This window comes from Bombina bombina, chromosome 4 (genome assembly GCF_027579735.1).
Source record: "Bombina bombina isolate aBomBom1 chromosome 4, aBomBom1.pri, whole genome shotgun sequence".
Classification (NCBI taxonomy): domain Eukaryota; kingdom Metazoa; phylum Chordata; class Amphibia; order Anura; family Bombinatoridae; genus Bombina; species Bombina bombina.
Genome location: NC_069502.1, coordinates 103209725 through 103228191, shown reverse-complemented (window position 1 = coordinate 103228191; position 18467 = coordinate 103209725). Strand labels below are relative to the sequence as shown.

Here is an 18467-nt window from a genome sequence, read left to right as displayed (position 1 = left end):
GTTTGCAAAAACCTGGCATTAGCGGGCAATAATGCAGCGTTGAGCTCTATACTGCACACAAATACCAGCGCTGCTTTGAGCTGGTTTTAGGTGCTTGTGCACGATTTCCCCATAGACATCAATGGGGAGAGCCAGCTAAAAAACACCTGTAATAAAGGAGCGTAAAGCTCCGTAATGCAGCCCCATTGACTCCTATGGGGAAAGAAAAGTTATGTTTACATCTAAAACCCTAACATAAACCCTGAGTCTAAACACCCCTAATCTGCCGCCCCCGACATCACCGCCACCTACGTTACACTTATTAACCCCTAATCTGCCGGTCTAAACATTGCTGCCACCTACATTACACTTATTAACCCCTAATTTGCCGTCCCCAATGTCGCACGCCACCTACCTACACTTATTAATCCCTAATCTGCCGCCCCCGACATCTCCGCCACCTAGATTACATTTATTAACCCCTAATATGCCACCCCCAACGTCACCGCCACCACTATACTAAAGTTATTAACCCCTAAACCTCTGGTCTCCCACATCACTAACACTAAATAAATATATTAACCCCTAAACCTAGCCCTAAGTCTAACCCTAACTTTAATATAATTAAAATAAATCTAAATAAAACTTACTATCAATACCTAACTAATTCCTATTTTAAACGAAATACTTACCTATAAAATAAACCCTAAGCTAGCTACAATATAACTAATAGTTACATTGTAGCTATCTAAGGTTTTATTTTTATTTCACAGCTAAGTTTGTATTTATTTTAACTAGGTAGACTAGTTAGTTAATTGTTATTAACTATTTACTAACTACCTAGTTAAAATAAATACACATTTACCAGTAAAATAAAACCTAGCCTGTCTTACACTAACACCTAACATTATACTACAATTAAATAAATTACATTAATTAAATACAATTAACTAAATTACAAAAAAATAAACACTAAATCACACAAAATAATCTAATAGCCCTATGAAAATAAAAAAGCCCCCTCCCCCGCCAAATAAAAAAAAACCCTAGCCTAAACTAAACTGCCAATAGTCCTTAAAAGGGCCTTTTGCTGGGCATTGCCCCAAAGAAATCAGCTCTTTTACCTGTAAAAAAAAAAATACAAAACAACCCCCCAACAGTACAACCCACCACCCACACAACCAAACCCCCCAAATAAAATACTATCTAAAAACCTAAGCTCCACATTGCCCTGAAAAGGGCATTTGGATGGGCATTGCCCTTAAAAGGGCATTTAGCTTTTTTTCTTTGCCCAAACCTCTAATCTAAAAATAAAACCCAGCCAATAAACCCTTAAAAAAAACCTAACACTAACCCCCGAAGATCCACTTACAGTTTTTGAAGACCGGACAGCCATCCTCATCAAGCCGGGAGAAGTCTTCATCCAAGACTATATATCTATATAAAACTCAATAATATATTATTAAAGGCCAGGTATGTTTGGATCAGAGTGAATGGGGATTATGGACCGTGTACACAGGTTTTAGGACTAGAATATATTTGTATATATGTGTGTGTGTATATGTATGTTTGTGTTTGTTTTATATATATATATAAATATGTATGTGAGAGAGAGAGTTGACTGTGTGATTCCATGTGTCTGCGGGACTGATTTTCAAAACCTCGCCACTCAGGTGAGATGAGCTAAGAATTCTTTTTGTTACAACCAGGCTATTAAAAAATGTAGAAACACAAAATGTATCTTGATAAATGTTAATGTTGCTATGTAGTGTTCTTTATGTGAAACAGAGACTCCAATATTACAATACAAAGTCTAAAAAACAAAACAAAGATTTTGTTTGATTTCTCTCCATGCCAGCGAGGTTTTGAATATCAGGTCCTTAGTGAGTATGTTTTAATATGATTATCTTTGTGGGCAACGGGGCATATGATTTAACCTGTACTTTTCTAATTGTGTGCATCGGCATGTCTTTGAGATTAAAATAAGCAGCATAAAAAATTACTAAATATATTATTAGTAATTATATGACATAAATCATATATTAAATTTTAATGCACAGTCTAATGCAACATGTGGTACATGCCTATTATTACAAATCCCCCCACAGCTCTGAGCTCTAACCATTCTCCAGAGACAAAAATTTTCCCAGTCTGAGCTTGCACTATGTCACACTGGTGCTATCACCACATGCAGCATCATGCACTGGTGAAACAAGTTTCTAGACACTTATCTGTTTAATTTTGATTTGCCCCCTACACCCCACTGGAAAAAATCCTGCAGCCGCCCATGCATGCAAATATTTAAAATGTCAGGTAGTCGTTGTGCAAGAAGGATAGTCGTCATGCAAGAAGGATGTTCCGCGCCGGAGGTCTTGAAGATGGAGCCGCTCCTCGTCGGATGGATGAAGATAGAAGATGCCGCTTGGATGAAGATGTCTGCCGGTCCTGATGTCCTCTTCTGCCTGGATAGGATGAAGACTTCTGCCAGTCTGGATGTCCTCTTCTGCCCCATCGGATGAAGACTTCGGCCCAGCTGGGTGAAGACGACTCAAGGTAGGGAGATCTTCAGGGGGGTAGTGTTAGGTTTATTTAAGGGGGGTTTGGGTGGGTTAGAGTAGGGGTATGTGGGTGGTGGGTTTTAATGTTGGGGGGGTTGTATTTTTTTTTACAGGCAAAAGAGCTGATTACTTTGGGGCATGCCCCGCAAAAAGCCATTTTAAGGGCTGTTTAAAGAGCTGATTAATTTGTAATGTAGAATAGGGTAGGGACTTTTATTATTTTTTTATTTTATTAGGGGGCTTAGATTAGGTGTAATTAGTTTAAAATTCTTGTAATATTTTTTTATTTTTTGTAATTTAGTCTAGTTTATTTAATTGTATTTAATTGTAGGTATTGGTAGCTAATTTATTTAATTAACTTAATGATAGTGTAGTGTTAGATTTAATTGTAACTTAGGTTAGGATTTATTTTACAGGTAATTTTGTATTTATTTTAGCTAGGTAGCTGTTAAATAGTTATTAACTATTTAATAGCTATTGTACCTAGTTAAAATATATACAAAGTTGCCTGTAAAATAAAAATAAATCCTAAAATATTTACAATGTAATTATTAGTTATATTGTAGCTATATTAGGGTTTATTTTATAGGTAAGTATTTAGTTTTAAATAGGATTAATATTATTTAGATTTATTTAATTAATATTTAAGTTAGGGGGGTGTTAGGATTAGTGTTAGACTTAGGTTTAGGGGTTAATAATTTTATTATAGTGGCAGCGGTATAGGGGGTGCAGGATAGGGGTTAATAGGTATTATGTAGGTGGCGGCGTGGTCCGGGAGCGGCGGTTTAGGGGTTAACATATTTATTATAGTTGCGGCGGGGTCTAGGAGCGGCGGTTTAGGGGTTCACATATTTATTATAGTTGTGGCGGGGTCCGGGAGTGGTGGTTTAGGGGTTAACATATTTATATAGTTGCGGTGGGCTCCGGGAGCGGCGGTTTAGGGGTTAACATATTTATTATAGTTGCGGCGGGGTCCGGGAGTGGCGGTTTAGGGGGCAATAAATGTATTTAGTTGCAGCGGTGTAGGGGGGGGGGCAGATTAGGGGTGTTTAGACTTGGGGTACATGTTAGGGTGTTAGGTGCAGACATCTCCCATAGGAATCAATGGGATATGGGGCAACAGCGAACATGAGCTTTCGTTATGGTTAGACTCCCATTGATTCCTCCAGGGCGGCAGATTGAAATCCAGGTACGCTGGCCCGGAATAGTGGCTAGCGTACCTAGTAGCAGTTTGATAACTACCAAAAGTAGTCAGATTTTGCCGTTCGGAACATCTGGAGTGACGTAAGCATCGATCTGTGTCGGACTGAGTCCGGCGGATCGAAGCTTATGTCACTATATTCTACTTTTGCCGAGCAGTAGGGGTTGAGAACTAAGGCGAATCAGCCTCGCCACAAATATGCTGCGGAATTCCAGCGTATTTACGGTTGACAGCTTGATAACTAGAGGCCAGTATATCTAATGCGTTACCTGAAGTGCTAGCAGTCCCAAGAAATAACATACAATATGATACTGAAGAAAGGACTGAAACCCAATTAGTATCAGACAAAGTAGGATCAAAGGCTGCACAGAGGTATAACAACACTTTATTACTATAACAAGAGTAGTCGGCTTTAAACAAGTGGGACATTTATCCTCCGCCTATTTTTCATATGGTTAACACACTTACATAAAAATAAAAAGCATAAAAAACAAAGCTATGTGAATACGCTCAGATTATATGCACAAATATAATGCAAAACAAAGATGCTATAAATATTGGCAGAGATTAAATTGAAACACTCATACTTATACTTAATGCAGAAAAACAGCCAACTGGCTTGTAATGCATGCTGCAATGAAGTGTAACAAGTCCAATACTGCATATATATATACAAGAAAGGGTAGCTGTGGGGCCCCACAAAAAATGAAGAAATAACTTGGTGTATTGGAAAGTCTGTGATGTTACTTCAAAACCCGGCTCTCAAGTTTTAAAAAACACGCTCTGGTGTGTAAACAGTAAACTCCTTGATGATATAGTCAGAGTGGTAATTAGATTCCACGAAAAACACACATCACTTAAAACAACTTCAATGGGTATCCACTTTATGCTTCTTGTTAAGCATCAGATGTATTTGTGCAGATAAATACAGTCCGGTATCTAACTCGGACATGTACAGGGTTGCAAGACTTTTGACAGCCATACCTCACCTTTAATCCAAAGTGCCTAGTTCACCGCTATGGAGGGACATCCAGTACTTTATTTTTCTGTGGTTTCTCAGCATAGATAGGTTTATCGGTCGGTGTCTTCCCTTGCCATTATAGGTAACCCCCATTAGTCCAATCCGGCGTGATTGCACACACAGCTTGTGTTGGCGTAGCAGTTACGTCTTCATCAGTTCACAAGCATGAGATGTTTCACCCCTCCCACAAAGGGCTGGAATAGGGGCCTCATAAGATGTGATCTCCTTGGGCTTGATTACTATTTATATGCTGTGTTAACAGAAATCTCCGCCCTCTTTTACTGAAACATCAGAGGTTTGCGTGACAGCTACCCAGGCTTTGCTACAATTACAATGTAAACAGGTACCAAAATGAAACTGATTGCAAGAACATTTCAAGTAATTTGGAATTATTAATATATTACAGTATCAATAGTTTAACTAGAAACCAAATGAAACAAATTATACTTAATGTTGCGATTGTAAGATTATCTTATATTTACTCTCCTGACTCAATTTTTCCTGATAGTTTTACTTTCAAAAAGACACTTAAAGCAAGATACAAAGTTTAAATATAATGCTTATTCCTCAAGAGATTTATAAGATTGATATAAACTGTACCTCTCAAAAATGATTCAGGCATATTTAAGTAGTCATTATTATGACTATTCCTCAGGTGTTGTTCAGATAAATATAGGCTATTACCCTCAGATATTATTCTGACATAATTGGATAGTCATTATTAATACCCAAAATAGTACATGTTACAAAAAGCAGGAATATTCAATTTTTTTCATTTAAACCAATGGGACTTAGAGTATTTAGTCTATAAATCCATCTTGACTCGTGTTGTAGAATTATTCTGTCAAGATTGTCACCACATCTACTTGATCTCAACTGTTCAATGCCCATTATCTGCAGTTTACTATAGTCTGAGTTATGGCAGGACTCGCTACTGGACTATCCTTTTCGTCTTTTTTTACGCCATCCCTATGCTTACACACTCTATTTTTTAACTCCCTTGTCGTTTTACCAATGTAATATTTGGGGCACAGGCATTTTATTAGATAAATGACAAAATTCAAGGTACATGATATCCTGTCACTGACATAATGAGGCCTGCTTCTGGTGGGTGTGTGAAAGGTGGTAGATCTTTTTATGTAGACACAGTAAATGCAGTGTCCACAGGGCACACTGCCTACTTGACTATGTGCCACAGCCAATGTGTCCCTTTTTCCCTTTTGAACTCACTGTGTACTATTTTGTCTTTAATACTTGGGGCTCTCTTGGCTGTGAGTAGTGGGTACTGGTTATTCTGATATGCATCCAAAAAGAGGTGTATTGCTAGACAGGATATGCCAGTGGACATTAAGTATACCTTGTAGCTTCTTCCAATGCTAGTTATATCTCGTAATTACCCTGGCATGATTCTCGTCATTTGGTGTACAGAAGATTATTTTTAGGTGTATAGCGGCCTGTAGCCCAGACTTTTTTTACCTGCTTTTTAGAGTAACCCCTTGAGAGAAACCTCTTGGCCATTTGTTTTGCTTGTTCTTCAAATGACTTTACTGAAGAACAACATATTTTTAATCTCAGAAATTGTCATATAGGGACACCATTTTTCTGAGAGTCAGGGTGGTGGCTTTTCGCATGTAACAGACTATTTGTTGCTGTTTTTTTGTGATGAACAGTGGTATGAATTTAATTTCCTTCTTTAATGATATTAAGGTCTAAAAAAGTAGCTTCTTTATTACTTACATTATATGTGAGAAATACATTTAAATTGATTTTGTTCAAAATGAAAAACAATAGTCAGATACTGATTTTTCATCACCTCTCCATACAATCAGTACGTCATCCACAAACCTCATCCATAGGGCGACATGTCTGTCCACCCATTCAGAGAGTTCATTAAATACAATCTTGTTCTCCCAATAACCTAGGTGTAGACATGCATATGTTGGTGCACATGTCGCTCCCATGGCTGTGCCGCGGACTTGTCTGTATAATTTACCATCAAAACAAAAAAATATTGTTTTTTAATACAAATTCCAGGAGTTTTAATACCAAGGACATGTAGTCACTATACTCTTGTCCTCTCAATTCCAAAAAGTATTTTGCTGCTCGTAATCCTGCATGGTGAGGGATTGAAGAGTAGAGTGACTCTACATCCAATGTCACAAGCATTAAGTATAAGAACGAGTGTTTCAATTTAATCTCTGCCAATATTTATAGCATCTTTGTTAGGATTTGTGCATATAATCTGAGCGTATTCACATAGCTTTGTTTTTTTATGCTTTTTATTTTTATGTAAGTGTGTTAACCATATGAAAAATAGGCGGAGGATAAATGTCCCACTTGTTTAAAGCCAACTACTCTTGTTATAGTAATAAAGCGTTGTTATACCTCTGTGCAGCCTTCGGTCCTACTTTGATACTAATTGGTTTTCAGTCCTTAAAGGGACAGTCTAGGCCAAAATAAACTTTCATGATTCAGATAGAGCATGTCATTTTAAACAATTTTCCAATTTACTTTTATCACCAATTTTGCTTTGTTCTCTTGGTATTCTTAGTTGAAAGCTTAACCTAGGAGGTTCATATGCTAATTTCTTACACCTTGAAGCCCACCTCTTTCAGATTGCATTTTAACAGTTTTTCACCACTAGAGGGTGTTAGTTCACTTATTTCATATAGATAACACTGTGCTCGTGCACGAGAAGTTATCTGGGAGCAGGCACTGATTGGCTAGACTGCAAGTCTGTCAAAAGAACTGAAAAAAGGGGCAGTTTGCAGAGGCTTAGATACAAGATAATCACAGAGGTTTAAAGTATATTGATATAACTGTGTTGGTTATGCAAAACTGGGAAATGGGTAATAAAGGGATTATCGATCTTTTAAAACAATAAAAATTCTGGTGTAGAGTGTCCCTTTAATTCAGTATTATATTGAATGTAATTTCTTGGGACTGCTAGCTTTCAGGTACACACACACACACACACACACACACACAAGTATGTGCAAGGATATATGTACAAATTCTAGCATTAATAATAATTTAAAAAAATAACTTCTAGAAATACAAATACACATTAATTTATGTGAAAGTATCATATAACAAATCAATATAAAAATAACTTTCTATGAGATATTGTTTGTTGAGGTATAAAACAATATATTTCTTGGACATTAACAATTGAAATATAAAAGACTAGCTTTAGAGAAATGTGCTTGTTCATGGACAGTAATGAAATGGTATAAATAAAGTTGGGAAAAACCAGAATAACCGCAACATCGATGACTGTTAGTTAACACCAGTCCCATGCTCTTCGCACCGTACTTGACGCGCGTGTTTTTGACGGCCTTTTTGATAAATAAGGGGATCATATTCAGATCCGTGGCAGCGGATTGACGCCAGCGAATGCAACATAGTTGACGCATTGATAAATTGACGCCAGCGAATGCAACATAGTTGACGCATTGATAAATAGGCCCCATGGTCAGGTTTTGTGTTATTAAAAAGACATTAAAGGGATAGTAAACCCAAACATAGAGCATGCAATTTTAAGCAACTTTCTAATTTACTTCTATTATCGACTTTTCTTCGTTCTCTTGGTCTCTTTATTTGAAAAATACGGAATGTTAGTTTAAGAGCCGGCCCATTTTTGGTTTAGCACCTAGGTAGCTCCTGCTGATTGGTGGCTACATTTAGCCACCAATCAGCAAGCGCTACCCAGGTGCTGAACAAGAAATGGGCCAGATCCTCAGCTTAATATTCCTGCTGCTCAAATAAAGATAGCAAGAGTACGGAAACAAAAATTCATACTAGCAGTAAATTAGAAAGTTGCTTAAGATTGCATGCTCTATCTGAATCATGAAAGAAAAAATTGGGGTTTACTATCCCTTTAAACACCTTTTGCTTTTGTATAAAATTGTGCTTGTCCCTCCCTCCTCACAAAGACCAGAAACCAAAGTCTGTAATGTGCAAAGGCTGCAAATGAAATAGTTGGCCTAGACAATTTCCATTATTTTTAAAACTTAGGTTACAGAATTTGCAATTAGCCTTTCTAGGGAGTGTGGGACAAAGCAGAAAACCCAGAAGTGCTCAATGTCCCTTTCACAAGACATTTCTGCAGACAATCCCAAACCAACAATATCCTGATTTTCACTATTACAGTTGATATATTCCAGATAAAACAAGGTTTTTTATAGTAACAAGTATCATATTGTTTCAGCCACAGTGATTATATTGACATAAAAACAAGAAAACACTTAAAACATTTCATCATTAAACACACGATTGTCTACGTTAGATGTTTGATCATTTACAAACCTGTCAATAGTCCCCCAACAACAGAAATTCCAACTGTGGCAGCCAGAGCAGCACTTTGTAAGACAGGGGAACAGCTGGAAGGGTATAAAGAAAAAAGTCAGAAAAACCGTTCATGCCATTATATTTAAGTCTGACTGGTGCTTTATTATCATTATTAGTAGTAGTTTTATATTGATGTATTCATGTATTTATTTAACAGGACATTCCGGTTAAATTAAATCTACATAGGTAAATTACATTTTTGAAAATAAACATATTTGCAATAAACATGTACTGTCAAAAATGCTTATCACTGTTTTAGTTTAAAAAACGCTAAGAAGGGGGGGCGGAGCCAACAGCACACATGAATGGACGTATTTTTTCAGAGCTCCAGCTTCAATTGCCCTAAGAACAATAAAATTATGAGATTTGGATGCAAATTAAATCCTCTATGTTAGGGGGACTTCTTGCTGGACTCCTAACTGACACCCAGAGAAAGCTGAGTTTCCCACAGATACAACAACATCAAGTTGAGACCGGAGCTCCGTTTTGCAACTGTAAAGACGGTAGCCATTTTGTCTTCCTCGTGGGTCTGCACTAGACATGGAGGACGCTCACCAATTACTAAATGACCTTAGAGGACTTCTAGTCTCCCATCACCTTAAACTTATCGCTACCCTAGACAAGACTCTTGGCTCTGTGGAGGACATTGGGACTTCGGTTGAGGTTTGTTTCAGCCCAGCTGAGGTGCACAATACTAGCGGAGATGCTTTGGGGCCCCAGCACCGTCCGCACACCAGTACAGAAACAGCTGGGAAGGGGAAATACCATGAAGCTGAAGTGACTACTGACAAACCCTTGTCAATGAGAGTTATCATTAAGACCCTAATAGGAGAATACTCTACCTGTACAGATGACTCAGGAATGCCTAATGATTACAGCGTTCCCCCCACGAGACTTGGCAGAAAAACATCACCAACACAAACTCCCTTCAAACGGAGCCAGTACTATTGGATCCACACAACATGGCACAAACCCTGCAGGGCGAATGGTGCCAGAATATATCTCATGCCGGTGATTAATTCATTAAGAACAGGCATAGGTTAGGAAATGAAGCCTGATATGCACGGGTTATTTTGTTGCAAGAAAATATGCCTGGAAAGGAACTTCATAATTTCTGCGATACTGGCCCTCCTTGATAAGTATAATGTGAACTGTTTTATTCTAGGTCCATGCTAAACCTCTTAATGGTGACTCTGGTTCTCAACCGTTATTTCTGAAGGCATAAAGCTGGATTCCACTAAACGGCTTGTTTTTTTTTTCTTCCTTTTTCTTATGACTTACTGGAGCTCCCATTGTGACTGTGATTGTGATTTAACAGTCAATAGTTCTCCATATGGTTTTTTTATTTTTTTATTTAAGTTCTGTTAGCAATGGGCATTATGGTTATTATTATTATTCTCACTCATGTTGTGTTTAGCTACAAGACTGTTCTTTTTGCAATCATTAGCAGATATATGCTTATATACATTCTATACAGATTTATTTTTCTTTCCCTTTCAACTGGGTTGTCAAGATAGCTGTACCATAGAGAGAATAGAGCACAGATTGAATTTACAGAGCTAGCGTTCACTTGAAAAGTAATAGCTGTTTCTCTTTTTTTAACATACTATTCATATCCTCCCTGGTCCACTAGATGGCAGCATACACACACAAGAATACTCAGCCTTGCTCAAGATCGTTATAAGGAAGATGTCACTTTCCCCCAGCTCTCTGAATCACTTCTAGCTACCACATTTGTGTGCATCTGGTACAGTAGGCTGCCACTATTTTGGTTATCTATTTATTTACTTTTAGCCTCAAACATCTTCTCTTCCCTAGCAAAAAAGAGAAAGAGAGAGGTGCGTGTCATGCAAATTCTTGTGTTTAAACAGCTGATTAAATTTGGGTGTTAAGTCTAGGTCTAGTCTAGAATGGTACATAAAGATTTGAAAGACATGTCACATACACACTAGTTCACACTAACTACAGCTTTAGTTATTATAGTCAGCTTTGCTTTCAAGGGTGGAAGGATCCTGAGTATTTGATAGATGTTTCCCAGTTTATACATCTCTAAGGTCAAAATATCCTCAGCTAACTAATCTGCTATTAACACATAGTAATACCTGATATAGCTTGTCTCAGGGTAACATAGGAAAACTGCTTATAATTGCTATAAATATACAAGAAGATACCTATACAAAATAGTTATTCATATATTTATTTTTTTTCTCTATATGGACTAAGGCAGCTATACACGTTATTTCCAGACTGTTTCCAACTCCTATTAACATTCTTGCCCATTATAATAACTCACATAGGCCATTCATCCATAGAGTCCAGTCTAACATTTAACATCTATACTGCTTCAATTTTAATACAAAAAAAAAAGAAAGGAAGAGATAGATAAATGAATAAAATAGTTCCCCATTCACCCATTTACTCTGAGATTTTAAACTACCACCTCCCCCCCCCATATAATGAACCTTCTAGATAAGGAGGACTAAATATGCGGCTTCTCTTGTCTATGCCGCAACCTTAAATACCCCCCTAGCATTTACTTTTACATACTACCACAGTATTGACTCTATCTACTATACTCAGCTCAGCAGGACTGATTAACATAATTTGCCGGATGAGTCTCTAATTGTTTAGATTGTGTAAAAAAAAAAAAAAAAAAAAGGTGAAAGAGGTTCCAGTCTTCTGCATTGTATTGGCTATTATGTGAATTTTGTTCATTTATTTGGCAGTAGTCAAATGGAAATGTATCATTATGTTTGTTTTATGATATGTTATTTCATATAAGTTGTATTGTTTTCGCACAACCTCAATAAAAATTATTTTAAAAAAAAACAAAACAAAAAAAACGCTAAGAATAGCTAGAGATAGTACAAGAACCTTAAGGTCTCTAAACAAGTGCTGTGTTTAAAATGCTGGGGCGCGATCCGATATAGATCGCAGTTTGCGGCGCAAGCGAGGGAACCGATGTCGCCCGCAGTTTCAGCTCGCAACTCGAGCTATCCCATATAAGTCGCCGTCAGATGCTAACGTGCCGTAAGTCTGACAAACCAGCGATGTCCAGAAATCTGCGCAAGTACAAATTTCTGGCGTCGCCAGTGACTTGCGCCACGTTAGAAACTGCCGGCGCCTATAAAACCTGACAAAAGTCTAAAACACCCACACTGTCTAACACGCCTCCCTAACATAGCCCGCACTGTCTAACACGCCTCCCTAACATAGCCTGCACTGTCTAACACGCCTCCCTAACATAGCCCGACACGTCTAACCCTCTATCCGCTATCCCCCCTCACTATCCTAACAATAAAAAAAGCTATTAACCCCTAAACCGCCGCTCCCGTACCCCGACGCAACCTAATAAAGTTATTAACCCCTAAACCGCCGCTCCCGTACCCCGCCGCCAGCTATATTATATCTATAACCCCCTAAAGTGAGCCCCTAACACCGCCGCCATCTATATTAAAATTATTAACCCCTAATGTAAGCCCCTTACACCGCCGCCATCTCTATTAAAATGATTAACCCCTAATTTAATCTACCTACCCCGCCGCCAGCTATATTATCTATATTAACCCTAAGTATATTATAGTTAATATAGTTATTACATTATATATATTAACTATATTAACCCTAATTATATTAGGGTTAATATAGTTACTATAGTATTTATATTAACTATATTAACTCTATCTAACCCTAACACCCCTAACTAAATTTATATTAAATTAATCTAATTCATTTATAAACTAAAATATTCCTATTTAAATCTAAATACTTACCTATAAAATAAACCCTAAGATAGCTACAATATAATTAATAATTACATTGTAGCTATGTTAGGGTTAATATTTATTTTACAGGTAAATTGTTAATTATTTTAACTAGGTATAATAGATATTAAATAGTTATTAACTATTTAATATCTACCTAGTTAAAATAATTACCCAATTACCTGTAAAATAAATCCTAACCTAAGTTACAAATACACCTACACTATCAATAAATTTAATAAACTACAAACATCTATCTAAAAATACAATTAAATTAACTAAACTAAATTACAAAAAAAAACAAAACACTAAATTACAAAAAATAAAAAAAAGATTACAAGATTTTTAAGCTAATTACACCTATTCTAAGCCCCCTAATAAAATAATAAACCCCCAAAATAAAATAAATTCCCTGCCCTATTCTAAATTAAACAAATTTCAAAGCTCTTTACCTTACCAGCCCTTAAAAGGGCCTTTTGTGGGGCATGCCCCAAAGAATTCAGCTCTTTTGCATACAACAAATACAATCCCCCCCCCCATTACAACCCACCACCCACATACCCCTATTCTAAAACCACCCAAACCCCCCTTAAAAAAGCCTAACACTACCCCCCTGAAGATCTCCCTACCTTGTCTTCACCACACCGGGCCGAACTCCTGATCCGATCCGGGCGATGTCTTCCTCCAAGCGGCAAAGAAGAATTCTTCCTCCGGCGATGTCTTCCTCCAAGCGGCAAAGAAGAATTCTTCCTCCGGCGACGTCTTCCTCCAAGCGGCAGCAAAGTCTTCATTCTTCCGGCGGCATCTTCAATCTTCTTTCTTCGCTCCGCCGCCGCGGAGCATCCATCCCGGACGACTGCTGTACTACGAATGAGGTACCTTTAAATGACGTCATCCAAGATGGCGTCCGCCGAATTCCGATTGGCTGATAGGATTCTATCAGCCAATCGGAATTAAGTTAGAAAAATCTGATTGGCTGATTGAATCAGCCAATCAGATTCAAGTTCAATCCGATTGGCTGATCCAATCAGCCAATCAGATTGAGCTTGCATTCTATTGGCTGTTCCGATCAGCCAATAGAATGCGAGCTCAATCTGATTGGCTGTTCGGATCAGCCAATCGGATTGAACTTGAATCTGATTGGCTGATTCAATCAGCCAATCAGATTTTTCTAACTTAATTCCGATTGGCTGATAGAATCCTATCAGCCAATCGGAATTCGGCGGACGCCATCTTGGATGACGTCATTTAAAGGTACCTCATTCGTAGTACAGCAGTCGGCCAGGATGGATGCTCCGCGGCGGCGGAGCGAAGAAAGAAGATTGAAGATGCCGCCGGAAGAATGAAGACTTTGCTGCCGCTTGGAGGAAGACGTCGCCGGAGGAAGAATTCTTCTTTGCCGCTTGGAGGAAGACATCGCCGGAGGAAGAATTCTTCTTTGCCGCTTGGAGGAAGACATCGCCCGGATCGGATCAGGAGTTCGGCCCGGTGTGGTGAAGACAAGGTATGGAGATCTTCAGGGGGGTAGTGTTAGGCTTTTTTAAGGGGGGTTTGGGTGGTTTTAGAATAGGGGTATGTGGGTGGTGGGTTGTAATGGGGGGGGATTGTATTTGTTGTATGCAAAAGAGCTGAATTCTTTGGGGCATGCCCCACAAAAGGCCCTTTTAAGGGCTGGTAAGGTAAAGAGCTTTGAAATTTGTTTAATTTAGAATAGGGCAGGGATTTTTTTTTATTTTGGGGGTTTATTATTTTATTAGGGGGCATAGAATAGGTGTAATTAGCTTAAAAATCTTGTAATCTTTTTTTTATTTTTTGTAATTTAGTGTTTTTTTTTTTTTGTAATTTAGTTTAGTTAATTTAATTGTATTTTTAGATAGATGTTTGTAGTTTATTAAATTTATTGATAGTGTAGGTGTATTTGTAACTTAGGTTAGGATTTATTTTACAGGTAATTGGGTAATTATTTTAACTAGGTAGATATTAAATAGTTAATAACTATTTAATATCTATTATACCTAGTTAAAATAATTAACAATTTACCTGTAAAATAAATATTAACCCTAACATAGCTACAATGTAATTATTAATTATATTGTAGCTATCTTAGGGTTTATTTTATAGGTAAGTATTTAGATTTAAATAGGAATATTTTAGTTTATAAATGAATTAGATTAATTTAATATAAATTTAGTTAGGGGTGTTAGGGTTAGATAGAGTTAATATAGTTAATATAAATACTATAGTAACTATGTTAACTATATTAACCCTAATATAATTAGGGTTAATATAGTTAATATATATAATGTAATACCTATATTAACTATAATATACTTAGGGTTAATACAGATAATATAGCTGGCGGCGGGTTAGGTAGATTAAATTAGGGGTTAATCATTTTAATAGAGATGGCGGCGGTGTAAGGGGCTTACATTAGGGGTTAATAATATTAATATAGCTGGCGGCGGTATAGGGGGATTAGATTAGGGGTTAATAATTTTTATATAGGTGGCGGCGGTGTAAGGGGTCAGATTAGGGGATAGATAAGGTAGATGGCGGCGGTTTTAGAGGCTCACAGTAGGGGGTTAGTTTATGTAGATGGCGGCGGGGTCCGGGAGCGGCGGTTTAGGGGGTAATAACTTTATTAGGGATTTCGGGGGGGGGGATCGCGGTTGACAGGGAGATAGACATTGCGCATGCGTTAGGTGTTAGGTTTATTTTAGAAGATCGCGGTTGACAGGGAGATAGACATTGCGCATGCGTTAGGTGTTAGGTTTATTTTAGCAGCCAGTTTAGGAAGTTACGGGGCTCCAATAGTCAGCGTAAGGCTTCTTACGGCTGCTTTTTGTGGCGAGGTGAAAATGGAGTAAGTTTTCTCCATTTTCGCCACGTAAGTCCTTACGCTGCATAATGGATACCAAACTGCGCGGGTTTGGTATACCTGCCTATGGCCCAAAAAACTACGGGCGACGGCAGAAATATACGGGCGTAACTTCTAGGTTACGCCGTATATGTGATACCAAACCCGCGCAAATATTGGCGTCGCCGGCTTTTGCGGGCGACGATTTATATCGGATCGACCCCCTGGTGCACAGTGCATACTTAAAGGGACACTGCACCCAAATTTTTTCTTTTGTGATTTAGAAAGAGCATGCTATTTTAAACAACTTTTTAATGTACTTCTATTATTTAATTTGCTTAATTCTCTTGATATCCTTTGCAGAAAAGCATATCTAGATAGGCTCAGTAGCTGCTGATTGGTTGCTGCACATAGATGCCTTGTGTGATTGGCTCACACATGTGCATTGCTATTTCTTCAACAAAGGTTATCTACTGAATGAAGCAAATTAGATAATACAAGTAAATTGGAATGTTGTTTAAAATTGTATTCTCTACTTGAATCATGAAAGAAAATTTTGGGGTTTAGTGTCCCTTTAAATACACCTTTGAAACAGTTATAGCTTTTATTAAAACAATTTTTGCAAAAACATGTATATTACAAAAATGCTTCTATTCAAAACTGAAATGCATCCATGTGGATATTAATTTTGTCTGGAATGTCCCTTTAAACTGCAGTTGTCCTTATTGTTTTATGTATCTGTCTAGAGTAAAACAACTAGAAATGTATGAGTCAGAATTTCAGGTGAATAAATATTGTTTATTTAGATAGACCTTCTGATAAATCCTAGGACCGGATCTCTATCCCGTCACAAAAAAGAAGATAACATATTAATAAAATGTAACATCAATTTTATTATACCAGCTCCAATTTTACCAATATATTGCAAACAAGCCAGAGGTTTATAGCAACAGCTATAAGGGGGCAGTCTGCAGGGGCTTAGATACAATGTAAAGGTTAAAAGTGTATTAGTATAACAGTGTTGGTTATACAAAACTGGAGAATGGGAAATAAAGAGATTATCTATCTTTTTAAACAATAAAAAAATTCAAGTAGACTTTCCCTTTAAATGCCTGATTAGTGTGCATTACTGGCATATGTGCGTTACATTAGTGAAATGTGTGAGTGTGCCAGATTACAAATGGCATGCTAACAGTTACGCACAAATGATACTGGCTTTATCTCGCCTGTTCTGGTGAACTGCTTGTGCAATGCTGCCCCCTGCAGATTTGCGGCCAATCAGCCCCTAGCAGGGAGTGTCAATCAACCCGATCGTATAGGATCGGGTGGAATGATGTCCGCAGCCTCAGAGCAGGCAGATGAGTTAAGGAGCAGCAGTCTTAAGACCGCTGCTTCTTAACTGCTGTTTCCGGCGAGCCTGAAGGCTTGTGCGGAAACAGGGGCATCAGGGTCCTTTGGGCCCTTGATTAAACGGCCCCAAAGTCTCAGGTGTTAGGAGTATAAAAACACAGACAAAGGGCTTTAACATAGCATTACATCATTATACATGTCTAAATATGTCTATGTATGTCTAATCAGCCAATCAGATTGAGCTTGCATTCTATTGGCTGTTCCGATCAGCCAATAGAATGCGAGCTCAATCTGATTGGCTAATTGGATCCTTTTCCTACCTTAATTCCGATTGGCTGATAGAATCCTATCAGCCAATCGGAATTCGAAGGACGCCATCTTGGATGATGTCCCTTAAAGGAACCTTCATTCTGTGTTAGGACGTCGGAAGAAGAGGATGGATCCGCGCCGGAGGTCTTGAAGATGGAGCCGCTCGTCGTCGGATGGAAGAAGATAGAAGATGCCGTTTGGATGAAGATGTCTACCGGTCCAGATATCCTCTTCTGCCCGGATAGGATGAAGACTTCTGCCCGATGATGGACCTCTTCAGCCGCCACTTGGATCAAGACTTCAGCCTGATGATGGACGTCTTCAGCCCTCGCTTGGGCTTGGATGAAGACTTCGGAGCCTCTTCTGGACCGATCGGTAATACCCGGCGTGGTGAAGATATGGTAGGAAGATCTTCAGGGGCTTAGTGTTAGGTTTATTTAAGGGGGGTTTGGGTTAGATTAGGGGTATGTGGGTGGTGGGTTGTAATGTTGGGGGGGTATTGTATGTTTTTTTTTACAGGCAAAAGAGCAGAATTCTTTGGGGCATGCCCCGCAAAAGGCCCTTTTAAGGGCTGGTAAGGTAAAATAGCTTTTCTATTTTTATTTTAGAATAGGGTAGGGCATTTTTTTTATTTTGGGGGGCTTTGTTATTTTATTAGGGGGCTTAGAGTAGGTGTAATTAGCTTAAAATTGTTGTAATATTTTTATAATGTTTGTAAAAAAAATTATTTTTTGTAACAGTTCTTTTTTTATTTTTTGTACTTTAGTTAGTGTATTTATTTGTATTTAATTAATTTATTGATCGTGTAGTGTTAGGTTTAATTGTAGATAATTGTAGGTAATTTATTTAATTAATTTATTGATAGTGTAGTTTTAGATTTAATTGTAACTTAGGTTAGGATTTATTTTACAGGTAATTTTGTAATTATTTTAACTAGGTAACTATTAAATAGTTCTTAACTATTTAATAGCTATTGTACCTAGTTAAAATAAATACAAAGTTGCCTGTAAAATAAATATTAATCCTAAAATAGCTACAATATAATTATTATTTATATTGTAGCTATATTAGGGTTTAT

General features: G+C 37.7%; 1 protein-coding gene across 1 annotated transcript in view; it reads right to left on the bottom strand.

Moving 5' to 3' along the window:
• RHAG (Rh associated glycoprotein) overlaps positions 1-18467 on the bottom strand; it is a 168825-nt gene that overhangs the window by 12483 nt on the left and 137875 nt on the right. Inside the window, exon 8 of the mRNA XM_053709562.1 lies at positions 9068-9141. Within this exon, the coding sequence (XP_053565537.1) occupies positions 9068-9141 (74 nt within the window). The remainder of the gene's footprint in view (positions 1-9067; positions 9142-18467) is intronic.